The sequence below is a fragment of the Chamaea fasciata genome, unplaced genomic scaffold, assembly GCF_029207755.1.
Source record: "Chamaea fasciata isolate MVZ Bird 193981 ecotype frontalis unplaced genomic scaffold, bChaFas1.0.hap1 SCAF_4, whole genome shotgun sequence".
Classification (NCBI taxonomy): domain Eukaryota; kingdom Metazoa; phylum Chordata; class Aves; order Passeriformes; family Sylviidae; genus Chamaea; species Chamaea fasciata.
The window spans coordinates 30,639,194-30,657,992 of record NW_027094089.1 but is presented as its reverse complement, the minus strand read 5'-3'; the positions used below and the strand labels follow the sequence as shown (position 1 = coordinate 30,657,992).

Here is an 18,799-nt window from a genome sequence, read left to right as displayed (position 1 = left end):
TGCTCTGAACTTTCCACAGCAGAGCCAGTAGTGAAGGTGTTAAAAGGTGTTTCTGACAAGGCCATGTCTTGGGCAGCCAACCTATCCTTACCTTGTGAAAATTACCACCCATCACACACTCTCTTGGGCAAACACACACTTGCTGCCTCTAACTTCAGTGCCTCTGCCCCAAGGCAGTAGTACCTGAGAAAGGCATTAATAGAAATTCTAAGATGCAATTCACTAGAAATAATAAGGGTGAATAGAGAAAACCATGTCAAAAATGCTTTAGTAAAAATGCTGGAACATTCACACTGTTCACAACAAATTCTACTATAACAATCGATGAAGATGATTTTAGATGACAAAGAAGAACATGAGGTGATGGTAGCTAAAAACAAGAGGTACAAGAATAAAGAAACCAAAGAAATTAGGGGGGAAAAAAAAAAGAAAAAATATTTGAGAAAGACCAGAAGAACAAGTTTTTCTAGAAAAGCAATGTTATACATAAAGCAGTGTTATATATAAAGCAATGTTATATATTAAATAATAGCAATAAAGGAGAAAAGTCTGAAGAAGGCTGTTTAGTATAGAATCCATATAAACTTCAGCAAGATGTACTCAAGATGTGGTTTATTTATAGTTTTCTGTGTAAGCTGAGTATTTGTCCCACTGAGAAGGTGTACTGTGAAGGAATGATTAGTCCTTATTTATCTCTACTGTAGATTTTGCTGAGGCTTTAACCTAGTATAATAGTCCATGAAATATCCTGGCAGAATTTTGACCACCAAAGAATTTTAACAAAGAATAAAGCTGACCTGTAAGAAACACATTGTATATATTATTACTTGTCCCAGAGTAGATTTAGACTGAAAATTGGCAGAGACTTTGTTTTCATCGAAGACCTGCTGTCCCAGAAGAGCTAGAAATAACTGGAAGAGGGAGCTGAGTACATTTAATGGTTCAAATGAAGGTATGCTTGCATTAGACAGCAACAGACTGGACAAATAGAAACAGGTGCTCTCTTGGACACCAGAATTCCCATTACTACTGGTACTTCACATTTTTAAAAAATGGAAGTGAGAAAATACCACTCCGAGAAATTTTACAGATGACACAAAACAGCATAAAGGCTCAAAGTACTGGTGAGATGGAGACTGGCAGTTCAAAGCCAAGTGAGTTCAGGCAGGAAAATGTCTAAGACTGGCAACATGAGGCTACATCTGGACAGCAGATTATGCATCCACTGGGAACAGCCTAAGCCGAAACCAAACACCACATTAGAGGGCACAACCACCAATTATGGAGTAAAGGCGTACCTCTTGAAACATGGCTGGGGCTATTTTTGTAAAACTGCTCCAAGAAAATAGAATCTCAGGGAAAATAGTTTTCGATTTGAGATGAATTATGCAGCTGTAGAACAGTTAAATGTCATTGTTACAGCTTAAGCCGCACCATGATCCCTATAAAATATGTCCTGCCCACCTGTATTTAGCATCAGTTCTTTTTGAAGCAGAAAAGGTTGGTTCTGCTGGAAAGGGTAAGTTTTCCTGCATGTCAGACAGTGCCTTCAAGGTTCTAGAACTTAAAACAGGACCACAAACTTCCCAAAATAATGCTAAAAATCTCTTCATTGACTGGAGTAACTTATGACTAAGTATGAGCAGAACTAGATGTTTCTTTAGCTTCTCGTGCCTCTTGTCCACGAAGCTGGACAATAGGTATGATACCTCTTACAGAGGTAATAAGGAATTTCACCATTACACAGACATAAGACCAAAAGGCATTTAGTGCTCCACTGCATATTTACCCCTCAGATGGTATAGAAGCTGGCTATCGTATTTCTCCCATTCTCTGACACAGGTTTTCTAAGTTGTATTGGACATACGTGGACTTATTGTGGAAGTTGACATGCAGATTTTGCATGGTAGCTTCTCATTTTGGATAAGTCAACATGCAACCTGCAGCATGTGTCAGTGTGCTGTCTACTGCTGTATGCTTGTATTTTGATTCTGCTCTGAAAAATTTACAGTGTACATAGGTATTTGATTTCTTAGGTTTTGGGGGTTTTTTTACATGAAATATCTGTGAAAAATGGGTGCTATCAGTGGAAGGTGGTTATAAAGAATCTGGTTTTGAAAAGCTGGAGCTGCAGAGCTTTAGTAAAAAAACAGTTGGTAAAACTTGACATATTTGGTGGGAGGAACTTCTACTTGCTTCCTACCCTGCAAAAAAATTATGGTACCTTTAACTCGTAACACTCAACTAAAATGTTCAAACTCCAAGGAGGATTTAGAAAGCAAGTGCTGCTTTCCTCATTATTCTCCCTGAATTGCATGTTTCCATGCATTTGGGAGTTTATTGTGAAGTAGGGGGTATTTCTAAGTACTTGGAAAGTAAATAATGGTTCTAAATAATCTCTAAATAATTTGTATATAATTTCGCTGAGAGAACTTTTAAACTTTGATCCTACATTGCCATGTTCCATTAAACTAAGATGTAGTAATATCACTAACTTTTATCTTTCTTTCACTGACATCATGTTCTGGGGCTTAAAAAGAAGTCTTCTGAATTAGTAAAAGATAATCTATATTCCCAAGTAAACCAATTTATCCCTTGACACATCTTCAGATACTTACCAGGACTTGGTTCATGCCAGCATCTGTTAAGTAACTTCCATTCACCCTTGAGCCCCAATATTCCTTAAGTGGTCATACAGCTTGGGAATTACAGCATGTGTCCAATTAGGATTAGCAGAAAGTATAATATAAAAGGCTTTAGGTAAGATGCTAGATTGCTTAGAATTACAGAAAGGCTTCAAAATGAGCAAAGGCTGTGATTTTAGTATTCTTTAGCTGAGGAGGAAGAAACACTGCTAAAGCTTCCAGAATAATACAAGGTACAAGAATGCATATTACTGTACACTTCAATATACTGCAACCTCCAAGGGCTTTGAAGACAACATATCCAAGTCTATCACAAAATGTGCTGAAGTTAGGGAACTCATTGTGCTATGCCTGATGTTGAGACCTTAGTAACATTAATTAAAATGTTTATACATTTGTCTGACTAATGTATATTCCATTGCAATAACTGTGGTCAAAACACAGAGATAGGAGCTGGCATGTAACCTGGCATATGAAATTCCTTGTGATGGTATATGGGCAGGTAATAAATTAGAGAAGGTCACAGCTTTATCTGCCCATCTGATTCTCTGTGTGTACCAATAAAACAGGACTTCTAAAGAAATCTTGTATGAAATTTACTTTCCCCCTTTCTTTCTCATGGCATCACTGTACATTCAGTCTTGAATTCATGCACTTCTTTTGGCATTAACGTCTTTTTCATTTACACAGAACAAAAGCTAATTGGTTAATTGTAACTACTGATCAGCTTTGCAGACAGTACTTTTAATAGCCATTAGACACCAAGAGTTGTTTCTCCAAAGTTTTAACAGTTGCAAAACCTAGGGTATCTGTGGGAATGGAGTCACAGAGTGAGTCTACTGCTTTGAAACTTCAAATGAAAACATGTCAGTGCTTCCTGTTAGGGACAACAGCTCTGATTAATAAGCACAAGGTTCATGGGAAATGTGCAGAAAACTTTAAAGAATTAACTCTGAAAAAACACTGTGCTCTGGATTTTGATTCCATTCTTCTTAAAAACGTTGTTTGCTCTCACAAGCACATAGTTCTGTGTGTGTAGGGATCTCCCCATTTCAGATGCTTAGGAATATGTATACCGAAGAACAGTTCATGACCTGAAATCTTCAAACACGTTGAAGTTACCTTTTTTGGTGCTATTTAAGGAATTTAGTCATACATATTTCTTTTTTAACCAGTCTTTGTGAACATACTTGTTGAAATGGAAATATTGTCACAAATTTGTGTAGTAATCTGACAACAAAATTTTTGAAAAAATACATAGTCTGGCAATATAAGTAGAAACAAGAAAACATTTAATTTAAATAAAAAAACTTTATTAACAATGTAAAACATCTAATATCCTAAAGTTGGAGATAATTCTGGCATGCCTTTTAAGACCAATACTTACTGATATGCAGACACCATGCTTTGAATTCTACTGGCAACAAAATGGGTTGGCATTGTGTTTTACATTGTTTATTTTAATACACCTTCTCTTAATAAATTATTTAGTTTTTCCAAAACCTTGGAGATATACTATTGGCTTAAAAGGAAATCTCTTGCTTCTAAGTATTGTACAGTTTGTTGATAATATGATTTCTCTGTATTTACAAGTCTTAACTATTTTCATATATGGTGTTTGTATCATAAATTAGGATATTTTTCTATAAAGCTTTGAAGTTGAGATACAGTGGAAGACTAAATATAAATGATAGCACAAAAAGCAACTGGAGATTTTATACAAATTCTCTTACAATATTGTTTGAATGTCTTAGAACTTTAATAGTTTTGCTCTTAAATAGTTTCCTATGCTTAAAGACTGTGAGAGAATGATCAAATGTTCTCTTATGCTTAAAGACTGTTAGAGTATGATTTTAATATGACACTTGTAAGAGTACTGTACTATGCACAAACTCTAACCTGCAGCTCAAACAATTAAAAAAAACCCTCTAAAATTATCTATGAACCATAATTCATGTGTCTTCTTTGAGTGATTGAAAGTAAGCATGCAAAAGATACTTTAAAAAGTTTTAAATATGCTAGATCTATTTCACAGCCATTTTTTGACCACCATAATTTGAAAATATTAAAACCCTAATTTGAAAAGGGGGATGGAGCAGAACACAAAAACAAATAGCCTAGCGTAGAAAATATACTTTATAATCAAGATTAGCCACTTTCATCTTTTCACTAGTCGAATAATAGTGCTTTAATCAAAGTCATAACTTCCTTGGTGCTTCTGTGCTTAATCTTCTAACTTGAGACAAGGCAACACAATCCAAAGAATCTTCGCTTCCGTCTTCTTACCAGTGGATATGGAGTCAAGTTTAGGAGGCTGCTATCATCTGTGATGAAAAACCCCACATTTTAACACAAGCGTGTACATATGTGCACAGAAAAGAGATTGTATCCTTTATGTGTCTTAACAGCACCTACATGATCACAGAATCACAGAATCATTTATGATGCAAAAGATGTCTAAGATTGAGTCCAGCCTGATCAGCACCACATCGACCAGTCCGTGGCACCAAGTGCCAGGTCCAGTCCTTCCCTGAACACCTCCACCACCTCCCTGGGCATTCATTCCAATGCTTGGCAGCCCTTTCTATAATGTGGTAGATTCCATAAAACACGGAGCAATTGATAACCTGAATTTTGCATTCGAGAGTCTTATAATGCTAATTAACAGGATCTCCATAGTAATTATGACTACCTGATCCTGGGGCATATCTCAGCGTTTTGTAACTCTGGGATGCTTCCTTTCCTGTTGCACAAGGGGTCAGTCATTTTCTGGTCAGCATTGAAGGGCAGACACCAGGCAACAAAAAAGAATTCTGTATGCCTTTAGCTCTGTTCTGAATTCATTCTCTATGCATTACATCCCCCTAAATTTGTCTTTCCCTTCCTTATTTCCAGCACACTCTTTTCTTCTAGACTAAGCCTAGACCTTTTATCACTCTTCCAGTTTTTACAATGGTATGTCTGTATCACAAGTGATTCATTCCCTTTTTCCTTTCAACATAGTTTTCAATCAAGCTATCCTGCCATGAAATCTTACTTGTATAATGAATACAATCATTCTATATTCATCTCTTAGCATATGATGATGAATGCTAGGCTGCTTAGTTACCTGGGATGAGATCTAGGACACATTCAATACATTTCATCAGCTGCTACTGTGCAAAGACTCCATCACATTTAAGGAACACCCATTATCAAGAAGAAATCAAAAAGAAAAATTATCTTTTTAATGCTGTTCTCAGGAACAAAGAGAGTGACTCTAGATGTGGAGTATTTAACATGCCAACAAAATGAAGGCCCATTGCTAAATACACACACAGGATGGAGATCCTGCCCACCTGTGCAGAATTTCTATGGGGTGCCAGTGAGAAAAGCAGCCTGGTGGCAGACTCAAGGCAAAGCAGCTTTTCTGCAGAGTCAGTGCCATGTCACAGAAGCGACAAGCCTTGTAAGAGTGAAGCAAACCACATCACTCAGAAGGATCCCTGTCACAGTCTGTGCAGTTTGCACCTTCACTGCCTTTGAGAAGGACTCCAGACACTAGGAAGTAGTTGTGCTTCTGCCTTTGTACCACCAGGAAAAGTCTATTATTTTATCTATAGATACTGTATCTATGAATTCCAGAATTCTTCATGTGAAACTCAAGAGGCCAAAGATTCTAGATTCTGGCTCCACTGAATCAGCAGGGAAGAGATTTTGCCTAGATTCTTCTTTTCGTAGTTTCCATTAAAGAACCCTCGATTTTTTGTATATAAAGGAAGGAGAACCCTTAAATTATCTTAATTTTTATTAAATAAAAAAAAATTCAAAACCTACCTTGATTTTTCAGTGGTAAAGGCATAGTCTCCCTGAGTTTACTTAAAAGGTTTTTCATTTCTCTCATATCTCTGTGGATACAACAGTTTAAAAAGATACAATGGAACAACAGTTGAAGACTGCATGGGAGTGGTTCATAGTGTAGCTTTATATGCTAAAACAACGGAGCAATAAATTCAAAAATCTATTGAGCAAGCATTTGGTTTACATACATGTATCAGAAGATAGGAGAGCACTTTCATAAAAGTCTGATACTAACCTTTCCTGGTTCAAATTTATGACCTATTCTGGCACTTGAATATTTCATATTTAAAACCTTTGGGGGTACATTGTGATCCCAATGGCAAAATACACAATATGCTTTAAAATTAATGTTAGCTAGTACTAATATCATCCTCATACCCCTTACAAGCATTTTGTAGATTTTGCCATGAATGTGTTTCACTGTTCAGAAGAAAATTGTAACACATGCAACTAAACTATGATACTTAACACAGCACATTAAATAAAAATTTTAGAAACAGGGCTATCACTCTCACCTGCCCTGGGAGGACCCTGGCATCAGATTTTCTGAAAGGCAGATGATGGAAAATACAATAACATCACATCATCTCCAAAAGCAAAATACATTTTGATATGTTTTGAAAAAGAGGCCCGGAATTTCCAAATGGTTTCCATTTTACACATAGATGGCAGACCTACAGGCTTGTAATGCTTTAATGCTTTCAGAATTTAAAACCAATATGGTCTTGCTTCATTCATCTACACATAAAATGGTTCAAAGAAATGCAGCAGCATGTTTAGTAAAAAATTGCTCTGTTTATTCTCCACATTATGGCCCAGCAGAACAGAACCTGGCTTTATGTAAATAAGCATGATTAACAATTCAAATCTCAGCAGCAACTTAATATACAAAGCCTCAAAACAGGACTTTTTGCAAAGAAATGTTGGCCATCAGGATTACTCTCTAGTAAAGGGTCTCATTTTTGTCTTTCAACTGCATAGTTAAGAGAATAAGATAATACCACTACGACATTCCCCTCCCCTCCTAAAACTTCCAAATTTAATGGACAGAACTAACTGAAATGAATTCGATTCTGTGATTTTGATTTTGAAATGCAGAATTGGAGTCTTAAATATTTCAGGCATATTTCAGAAAATCAGAAACTCTGGTTAATTGTACCAGAAAACTTAACAGGTTATTTAATTTGCTTTTAATTTTCATACTAGCAACACTGGCTGTCGAATTAAAGAAGACTAAATAAATCCCAGAAAAAAAAATCTGCTTGTTTAGGAATGAAGTGCTACACATACCTTTCAGTGTTATCAATATCTGTGGAAACCTGCCAGAGATGCTGTTGAATATCTGTTGGTGATAATGATGCGTCTTCTAAAATAGGTACTTCAGAATTCTCCTCCACTTTAGTATCTAAGGTCTTGGGTGGGCCACTAGGTTCTTTTCCTTTAAAATATTTAAACAAAATGTGTCCCTATTATTTATGGATTGAAATGGATACTCAAATTATTTAATTGATCCTTTGAACTTGACCTTGCACAATACAAATGGAGAAAAAGACCACTTAAACGCAAACTCTGAGTAAGAACTGTTCAGAAGCAGAGCAGACCACACACCAAACTACAAATCAGAGTGCTGCCATACGTTACTCTTACCAGTTTGAAAAGGTTCAATTAAACTCCAGTGGCTCTCAAGGAACACAAAATAAAAGCCAGAAGGCGAAACAGAACAAAGTAACTGAGGAAACTACAACACACATTCTGGAAACAACTTCAAAACTCTGACACTGAAAAACACTGCAATCCATGTCTCCGAGTACTACAGCAATACTGAGGGAAAACACAAGACAAAAATATGAAATTTTGTACTTTATAATTTAACAGCAACATAAAGCTGCCACCACCCACAGCCCAAATGCGTTACATTCTGAATTTCTGTGTTGACACCTACCTAATTCATGCTCCCTGTATAAAAATTAAATATAGTGTTGAAATTGAAGGGGGGGGGGGTGCTTCATGACAGATCTTCCAGGGCTTTTGTGAGGAAGAGAATGATAGCATTACTTTTCTGTGGTGGCAGGTACAATCTTGGCACCAAATACAGAAGAAAAATTCACACTGGAGTGCATCCTAGACAAGTGTCAACATATAAACCAGTAGTACAAAAAGTTGAGTAGGAAATGTTTTTTCATTTTGATCTCAGGACAAATCTGAGTAGTTCCTCTAAGGTCTGACAAAGTACATGAAGAACAAGACCAGCTAATAGAGCAGTGGTCAGTCAGTCTATTTTTCTGGGACACTAGAGACCAAGACTGCAGACCATGGTATACTTCTCTTCCACATCACAAACATATATCCCTGCTATCAAGCAGGTAACCTTGTTTTTTAAAATCTAGAAATTCCTGGATCATAAGATAATATTTTTGCCTAAGTTATCTAAACAGTTGCATTCTGGTAAATTATTCCTTTGAAAAAAAGAAAAAAAAAAAGCTATTCTTAGCTACCTGTTTCAAACTAGATGCTGATTATGCTACAGAAGATACTTGCTTTATGTTTTAATGCTCTTTGAAGCCAGCACGAAGCCCAGTTACCTAAATGGATCCTACAGAGTGCATGACCTGACCACGACAAGTTTAGCCTCTATAAAAGGATCTCTTGTGTCCTCTCTTTGCTGCTTATGGGCATCCACTAACTTGTGCTTTGCAAATTCTTCTGTGATCACTTTTGCCATTGAAGTGATAGATTACTCCAACAAGAGGACAAACAAAAGGTGATGTTTTCTGATTAAGTGGTTTAAGTAAGGTCACTCAAAACCCCTCCATGTCCAGGAGCAAGTTCCAGAAAAGAAGGATCATATCACTCCTTCTTCCAAAAGCAGTGGAAAGAAAGAAGAATTTAAGTCATTATAAGGGAGGGGAGACAGACAGAAAGAGACCAAGACTTTTCTGTTGGTTGCAAGCTGTTATGCTGAAAGATGACTCAACTGCTTGTGGAATAGCAGACTAAGCTTGCCTCACTGATTGCATGTCTTACTGTGTATCACCCTGTAGGTTTAACTTTAAAATTTTTCTTGTCCTTAACTGCAGCTTATGCTGTTATTTTAAGGTGATTCATATGATACAGTTTTCACTGTAGAGTCACATAAGCTTCGTTATTTTTTCCCATCACAAGAAGGGAAACAGCATTACACAACATAATGTTACCAATAATTCACATATTACTTTTTCACTAAAAAGGTTTCAGGTAAATCATCTAATTTGCCACTGAGAACACAAGGCATTACTCATGACACAGGATATCAGGGGATTGTTCCATTATTTTTAAGTGTTATGGTGGAACCCTGACCTAACCTGTGGTGAAATGCTGAAGAGATGCATCCTTCAGGGACATGAAAGGTGTTTCAATGGAGACACTAACAGCACTAGATGAAATAATAGTAAAGGTTCTTTTTCTCAGCTTGAGAACAGAAGCAGAGACTGTAATGTTCTTTCTGTCAGCACAAAGACAAGCTCTTGCAGATCGGGCAGAATGAACAACACAGATCTCTTTTCAACTGGAAAAAGCTCTTTAGCAGTAATTCTGTTGTATTGTGAGCAATTCATGAAGTCTTTCTTGAATTTCAGATCATTTGCTCAGTCTCTTGAAAGCAGTTAAAGAGTCAGCTAATAATAAAGGCTTTGCCTGAATAATGTATGACTCAGGCTTAACATTTCTACCATGGTCACAGCCTACAGAGAAACAAAAGCTTCTAAATCTTTTCATCCTTACAGTGGCTGGTAAGGATATCTTCTCTGATAGAGACTTCAAGAAATGGATATGAACTCTAAATTTTACTTTCAATTTAGTCAGTGGAAAGATTTTTCATAATTTTAGTTGCAATGATGTATTCTTCCATTTCTCACCAGTGATTCAGCTTTTTCTTTTTTTTTTTTTTTACTTTAAAAAGCAGAAAATGCTTTTGATATGAAATTGAATCAATTTAGTTGAATAATGCTGAGGATCAAACTTGAGTGAGGATAAATAAGAGGGCAGAAAATTGCCAGTTCAGTGAGGTTACATACATCATCTGTTTTTATGTGTCTCACCTATTGTGCCCCTTTTATTGCTTCTGTGGTGATCTCTGTGCTTGCTTCCATCATGCAACCCTAGCACCTACTCTTAGTCATCACCTAATTCGCACGGAAACTGTGATGAATGAAAAAGATGAAAAGACAAAAAAAAAAAAAAAATGTCCCTCAGTGCTAGTCAGATTTCACTGCAGAGGAACTAGAGATCTTTGAGGGGAATACCAGACTAACAAAGCTGAGAGAATCCCTCCCTTGAAAAGAGAACAGTGTTAAAATCAGGTTTCTAACCAGGCAATTAAGGATAAATGCACAAGCTATATATCACAGCTGAAGTACACAAGCAGGAAAATCTAGAAAGGGGAATGGGAAAGAATTGTGTAGGAAGTAAAAAAGGTACTTGACAAATATGGCTAACAGCCTTTTAGATGAATTGAATTCTTCACTTACACTTGGGACTTGCAGAAACTAGAGACTGTCTCACTGGAAATACTATTATTAAAGAAAATGCAATAGGAACAACAATTCTGTGGTAGAAGTTGTGTTACCCTCCTTCCATGGCTGTTATTCTTCCATTCCTTAGTTTCTTCATAATGTCCAAATAAGAATGGGTGAGTCTCTTGTTTTTGTTTCTTCATACCTGTGTGCTCTTCTACACTCTTGCATCTTTATCCCTCTTGTGTAAGTGATATGCATACCTACCATATGTAAGTAATAACACATACCTACCAGTCTTTAAATGCAACACTGAGATTGTATCACAACCATTAAACAATCCTTCCTTTCCCCTTCAAAACTCTAAAAAGCACGTCATTTAAACAAAGCCAAAAAGCAAACAATCTCTTCACTGAACTGAGGGTTTACTTTTTGTAGTTTGTAACATGAACTATCAATTTTAGTAACCATTTTAAGAACATACACATTGTTATCACAAAACACATACTGAAAATACAACATGAATGTCTTACATGAAGCACAAGCAGTATGTGTGCTTGATTTTCCTGTAAGACTCAATTCATGCCTTTTTTGTATGACTATACAGGCATCTATCACTTTGGTTAGTGCTGGCATCATTCTGCCCTCACCTGTGTTTATACATATCAGGTGGGACACACACTTCTCAATTACAATGACATAATTTTTTCTTCATGGTATGCGACAAATAAATGACACTAAACAATTAGGATAAAAGAAAACTGTATGCCCAAGTAAGTATTTATATGTGTATTAGTTAGCCAGAAGTTCTGAAATTATGTAAAGGAGGGGTAATAGAATAAATGATCAGGTAACCCAAGACTTAGTAACTACAAAACACTTGAATTAAAGATACTTAGGCATGATTCCTTGTGCCCTTTTCAAACTTCCTGAATGCTGAACTGTTGAATCATTATATATTCTCAACACTGGGCTTTTGTAGTGTATGTATCTCATAAAAAAAATATTATTTTAGAGCACTTACCTCAGTTTACTTACTGCAAATATTTATGGCTTTTGGCCCCACTGTGGCAGTTAAATCTCAAGGAAATAACAGACCATCTGACTTTTCTAGTAGAGGTTCTATGACAGCAGTAAGTTATTCTAAAGCACTGTAAACATGCAAGAAATTTCTGTACAGGAAGATTGAGATATATATATATATATATATAGCAAATAAAGGAATATTTGTTCAGTTGAAAAGAAAGATAAGGAGATATGAGAAGATGGTATGTCCTGTGAAAGGCAGACAAAAGACCCAGAGCCCAAACCTTCAAATTTTTGGGTGGTGTTTCCTTAAGAAAATCTCTTTCCTAGTATGGCATCTTTTTCCTACTGGCTGAGTTTCCCTTGGGAAAAGAACATCGCTATCAGCACACTGCCTTAGTTTTATCAGTTCTATAGCTTGTTTCATAAATTCTGACCAAGGTACCAATACCCACATTATTATTTATAAGTCACAGGTTGCTGAGAACAGTCTGCATGTCATTCTATTTGAATCTCTGCTGCCTCCTGAGTAGGAACATGAATTGGTGAAATCTCATGGGAGGTGTAAAAACCTAACAAACAAGTTGTCTGGCAGGTAAGAGGGCTAGAGAAGGGAAATATGACATCCAAATGGAAAAAATTACTCTCAGAAATTAGCTTCAAGACACAACAAGAACACCAGACATGCACACTTTCGGTTTAAGCAAAGATTGTAAGGGCAGCACTCTGTACACAAGAAGCTTTTTTTTTAATATGCTCACTCAGAAAATGAAAGACTGTGAAAAACTAAGCAGCTGGAGAAACAAAAAACCTATATACAGAAGCATTACAGTATCTTTTGTAATAGTTAAGTTATTGTCTCTTTCCTTCCTAGAGATAAATTTACATGCTTCAACTATGCTAAAGTGTCATTCTTTGTCAGTAAAGAAATGAACGAAAAGTACGGGTTCAGAATGCTCCTTTGAAAACGGTATTCTGTCAGAACACAGAATAAATAGGTTGCAAAGTCATCGAGTGTAAAGGGCCAGCTTGCATCACACTGCTCAGGACTATTTGAGTTACCAGCATCTCCAAGAATGGGTATTTCACAGCCCCTCTGGGTCCTGTCTAGTGTGCAGTTTCCTTCACAGTGAAAAAAACAATTAACACAGGACTGAAATTTCCATCATTGCACGATGCCCTTGCAATACTTCTAGGCGTTGCCAATACTAAATATTTAATTTTAAAAAGCAATTGTCTCTTGCATATTCAAATAGTTTTTGCCTACTATGCATTTTTTTCAAAGAATGTCACAGAAGCTTGGAGCCAAGTTACTGTGTTCATCTCTAAAACACTATTTGGCAAGGAAGAATAGCTTCCATGACTCTCTGTGGTGACTTGAGAAACTGATGTCTATCTAAGTACTGCCGGATAGGAACTAAACTGTAACTCCTCTTATCCAACTTTAGACATCTAATTGTTTGGTATTTAGCTTAAATTATTAATGTAGATTCCATTTAGAGGCGATGAGAGGAGAGGCAAGGGAGAGACAAGACATTGAGCTATTTACTTTCAGCAGTTCAGAGGATGGTTTGACAACTGTTGCCAATGCTAGGAAATACAGCACAATCTGTCTTAAAAATGATGACTGATTTTGACAGCTACTATTATCTTGTTCTACAATGGCTCTGCTAATTCTCTCTCTTCCTATTTTATAGACTTATTTTTGACTTGAGAAAATAATTGAGAAGCTCCATTAAGCATTTACAAATCTCCCATTCTTACTTTTGTAACAAAAATATCCCTGGCTTTAGCAGTATTCTACAGCTAAATATGAAAAGTACACTACAGGACCTTTTACCATGACAGGAAATGCAACAGGTTCATTACAAGACCTTTATTACAGTTCGTTACAGAATTCTGTCTTGTCTTTACCTGGTTTTTTTTATTGATGATATATTGTCTGGGGAAAGAGTAGTTACAATCAGCACAGATACAGCCCTAATCACCCTGTGCCATCACTAAGCACTGAGGTTACCAAATAAACTATTCAGCAAATTATCAGCACGTCTACATCTTCCTTTCAGTAGGCACCTAATTGAGTATGAAATTATTAGAGAAATGCATTTTTGCTGAAGTGAGGACATCTTTCACTTCCAAGTCTAGCTTTTATAAAGGTGGGCATCTTTTGAACCATATTTATCTACCTTTTGCTATGGTAGTGTTTTAGGAATGATACTCCCCAATTCAGTGCTATCACTGACATTCTCCCAAACCACAGGCCACTGTCTCTCTCCCCCTCCTCCTTCTGTTGGGGCAGGCTGTAGTTGAGAATTGGAGGCTCAAAAGGTGAAGATCACAGGTTAAGATAAGAACAACTCACTGGAAACAGCAATGAAATAAAAAAACTAATAGTAACAGCAGCACTATTAATAATATGTCTTGCCCAACAAATACATCTAATAACATTACTGTTTGCCTACTCGTCTCACTAATGACAGCTAAAACTTAAGGAACTACTCTTTTTTAAAAATAATCAGAGTTTTAAATGGTGAGGACATTAGTGATACATACCTGGTAAGACACACTTCTGTAAGAATGATGATAAACAGAAATAGAGCTCCTTTTTAGTAACTGAAAACCTATCTATAGGTATATATAATTCATTTTACAGTTTAGTGCTTGCTATGGTTTAACTTTGGACATCAGTGAAGCCCCACAGTATTGCTGACTTGCCCACCCCTGGTGAGCAAGGGATGAGGGAGACTACTGAAAGGGCAAAAGTGAGAAAACTCCTGGGCTGAGGTACAGACAGTTTAACAAGTAAAGCAAAAGCCATGCATGCAAACAAAGCAACACAAGGAATTTATTCACCTCTCCCAGCGGGTAGGCAGGTGTTCAGCCATCCCCAGGAAAACAAGGCTACCACATGAGTAATGATGACTTGGGAAGATAAATGCCATCACTTCGCATGTCCTCACCTTCCTTCACCTTCCCCCGTCTTTATATGCTGAGCATGATGTCACACAGCCTGTAACTTCCCTTGGCTCAGCTGTAGTCAGCTGTCCTGGTTGTGTCCTCTCCCAGTTCCCTGGGCCCCCTCAGCATCCTCGCTGGTGGGGTGGGGTGAGGAGTAGAAAAAGCCTTGACCTCATGCAGGTTTAGCAATGACTAAAACATCCCTGTATTCTCAACGCTGTTTCCAGTCCAAATCCAAACCACAGCTCCATGATGGCCACATGAAAAAGATTAACTCTACCCCAGGCAAAACCAGGAGAGTATTTTGTTTTTCATGAATACCCAGGCATGCCCCAAAAGGTTGCTCTTTTTCTAGAACAAACATCTGTGTGTTTGTGCAGTACAGTACCTTTCCGATGAAACTGCAGTGATCCTAGCAGACATATGGACTTCAGCATTTCTGTTGTGTACATTTCTAAGCAACACTGCAACTGGATAAATAGCCTACAGATTTCAGGATGGATTTCACCATCTTCTGGGCTGCAAAAAGAAAGAGAAAAATGTAGTCAGGAATGAGACTAGAATAATGTGAGGGTCATAAAATCCACTTCCTTACTGTTGCAAGCAACCACATCAAAATCTGCTTCACAAACTATTAAGCTTCTTCTACCAAAACATATTTACAAACAATTCTTTGGATCTACAAAACTCCAGGCTTAACAAAGCTGAACTTGGGCTGTCTTTGGTAAGATTGCATATCCTTATTATCTCCTCTGCATGTTTTTGGAAAAGGAGTAAATAAGTGACTGAGATATCTTCTCTTTAGAAGTATTTTCTGTGAGACTGAAGCCTTCTTATGCCATTCTGTTTCAGTCACCCTTGGTCTTGACACAGATGCAGGAGATAACTGGGCTACTTTTAACAGTCCCTGCTCAGGTTACAAGTCCTGTATCAAGCAAAATCAACCCTACTTTGAAGACACTCTCATCAGAAACAAGTCAGTTTTAGCATACTCATTCTACACATTCTGCCTAAATTTGTTTTCCTCCATATTTAAATTAGTAGTGATGTGAGGAGAATGGGATGCACAAGAGTTTTTCCAGGAAAACAATCCAGTAACAATCTTGGAAACAAAACCCCGAAATCCTACATTTAATCGCTTAGGATACCAAGAAAATAATTTACACAGACTTAGGAACCAATTCTCATGCTTGGTTGTAAAATCAGACATTAAGTATCACTTTTGTAGGCTGGAATCACAGAAGTGGAAAGCAGTACAATCATGAGTGCTTAAACAAAAACAAAAAAAAAACACACAAAAAACAAAACCAAAAAACAAAACCAAAAAATAGGCTAAAGAAGAAAAAAAAATAGAAGACCAAAAACACATTGAAGAGAAATTATGCTGGAATTGGAAGAGACAAAAGACAATTGGTTCCACCTGCCAATCCATTGCAAAACAGATGTCATCAAAGAGGCAGGAAATAACTGGAGCATAAACTAAAATGCTGTGATCTGTTACTACAGAAGCTACACCAAACACATGATAATAAACCTGCCCATCCCAGGAGCTTTATTTCTTTTGACTAGACTACAATATGTATATTTCTCCTAAGCCACACCTACTTTTCTACTTCTGAAGTCTTGATTTGTTGAAAATTAACATGCACGATACTTTCTGCATCTTATCATAAAAACAGAATAAAGCTATGGTGCAGACCAAGAGTTCAACAACAGCTCTGCCTTCCCCCCCGTGTAATGTGTGCATTACTTACTGTTGCAGCCCTCTTCTCAATGAGCACACAATTACTTCCTTTAAAGGAAAAAACTTTAGGGAGTGTAGAGCTCCATTTACTTTCAATATTTAGGTTGTAGGTCCAAAATTTAGGTCTTCAAACTCACTGCTTATTTCATGCAATACCTAAGTCCTGGAGCCCCACCAATAAACACACCAGCCCATTCAGTTTCTGCTTAGGTTTCCTAAATGTCTGAACACTTCTCTCTGACACAGGGTTCTTCTGTCCTGAAGCCACTGACTTGTCTATTGCACCTGAGGGGGATTTGCCCATACATGTTCTTGTGCAAAGTGGAACCTGCAAAAATTTTAAGCCACCACAGATTGTAATGATGACCTTTTTCTGCTCAATGATAAGAGGTCTTTTGATCAGGAGATACAGTTCTACTCCTCTTTCTCATGCAAGTCAAGCTGAATCTGCCTAACTCTTCTGAAAACTAGGATTACTTAACCACAAGTCTATCCCTAAGAGAAACAGACACTACATTGTGACAAGGTCATTTCCTTGTAGCAGATTTAGATAAACCTTAAATATGGCTGTTTTTCTCTGCACTATTCAGATGTCACAAATCCTCAGACCCTCTCAGAAGTCATGGCTACTACAGAAACTTTGTTTGCAATGCTCATTTATAATCTACAATGCTCCTTTCTAGCTGTCATGGACAAAAAGATTTCAGGGTCTGCACACAGGTGTAAGGAAACAGTGTTTTCCTTACAGAGCTATTAAATTCCTATGAAGCAAAAATGGTGGAAACTTTTATTTAAAACATTTTTGGTTCTTAGTGACAGAATTTTCAATTGTGCAGACTTGGAAGGCGGCAATTATAAATAAGATGCTTGACTCATGAGTCAATTCAGATTTATCAGTGGCTTCCTATTTACAAATAAGTTGGAAGTGTATTCAAAAGCACAGTAATAGGCATTTTATTGACTTTTTTTTTCCTGTCATAAATCTATTGTGAGGTTTTTTTGCAAACGATATTTATGAACAGCATGAGACTAAAAACTAGAAACATCAATAATATATGCATGTTCAGCCCCATTCTTGTTTTCTTAAGAATATGGAATATTTCTAACTAGACTAAGGGCAAAATTCTTCACTCATTTGCAAATCCAGAGTAACAGCAGTGATATCCAAGAAAAATATTATACAGAATTTTTACAATAAGAAGTATTTCCAGCCCAGTACCCTCACTGATTGTCTCAAACTATTTAATTAGTGTTTAATTCTAATAATGACCACAACAGTTCCGTTAGCTTGCAACCAATTTATTTCTATGCATGTATATAGCATTTTCATCTCCGAAAGCGAAATGCTCTGATGAATGCCCACAAAGATTTCTTTTATAATTCCTGAATTCTATGCACAGGGCTTAACATTTCCTTTTAAAGTATTATCAATTTTTCTATTTCCGTGTAGAATGTGTGTAGAATGCCATGAGAAATGCTGGATGGGGCCCCAGTAGACACATAAATTTCAGAATGCTGCTTATGGCATGTTTATTATTAACTATTAAAAAATATTATTTAATATACAAAATTAATATACAAAGAAAAGTTCACACAAACTTCTAATACTATCCTCCAAGTCAGCTGTTCAGTTAGTCCAGCTGATTTTTTTATGAAGACCATTTAAGTTATTCAAGAGAAATCTCATATAACATGATCTTGTACAATGATGTGCTAATTGTGTTTGCAACAGCTATTGAATAGCTTATGTGCAGCTGGACATACGAGAGCTAGCACAGCCCTGAGCACCTGCCCATAAGACACAGATCAGCACCTCATTGTTGGCTGTATAAAATGTAGTTACAAAAGTGAAATTGCTGTCTTACTCCTGTATAAAACAGAAGCTTAAGTTACACAGTTTATCAGGCTGCTATTAAAAGTATAATTTTTTGTAAAAACAAATTTAAGTAAGTCTATAAAAATCTATAATAAATCTATTACATCCTCATGCTTTAACCATTGCTAAAATTAATGGCTTTCTTTCCATAAAATCCTGCTGTTTAAAAACCATGCAATGTTGTTCAACTGAGTATGTTTATAAAGCACTGACAAGACGT

General features: G+C 36.7%; 1 protein-coding gene across 1 annotated transcript in view; it reads right to left on the bottom strand.

Annotated features, from left to right (window-relative positions):
• Positions 1–3,213: 3,213 nt before the first annotated feature.
• The window catches only part of RGS7BP (regulator of G protein signaling 7 binding protein), a 35,395-nt gene continuing 19,809 nt past the window's right edge, over positions 3,214–18,799 (bottom strand). Inside the window, exons 3-6 of the mRNA XM_066181206.1 lie at positions 15,348–15,478; positions 7,776–7,923; positions 6,462–6,532; positions 3,214–4,969 (exon numbers count right to left, since the gene is read on the bottom strand). Coding sequence (XP_066037303.1) covers positions 4,878–4,969; positions 6,462–6,532; positions 7,776–7,923; positions 15,348–15,478 — 442 coding nt within the window. The 3' untranslated portion in view covers positions 3,214–4,877. The remainder of the gene's footprint in view (positions 4,970–6,461; positions 6,533–7,775; positions 7,924–15,347; positions 15,479–18,799) is intronic.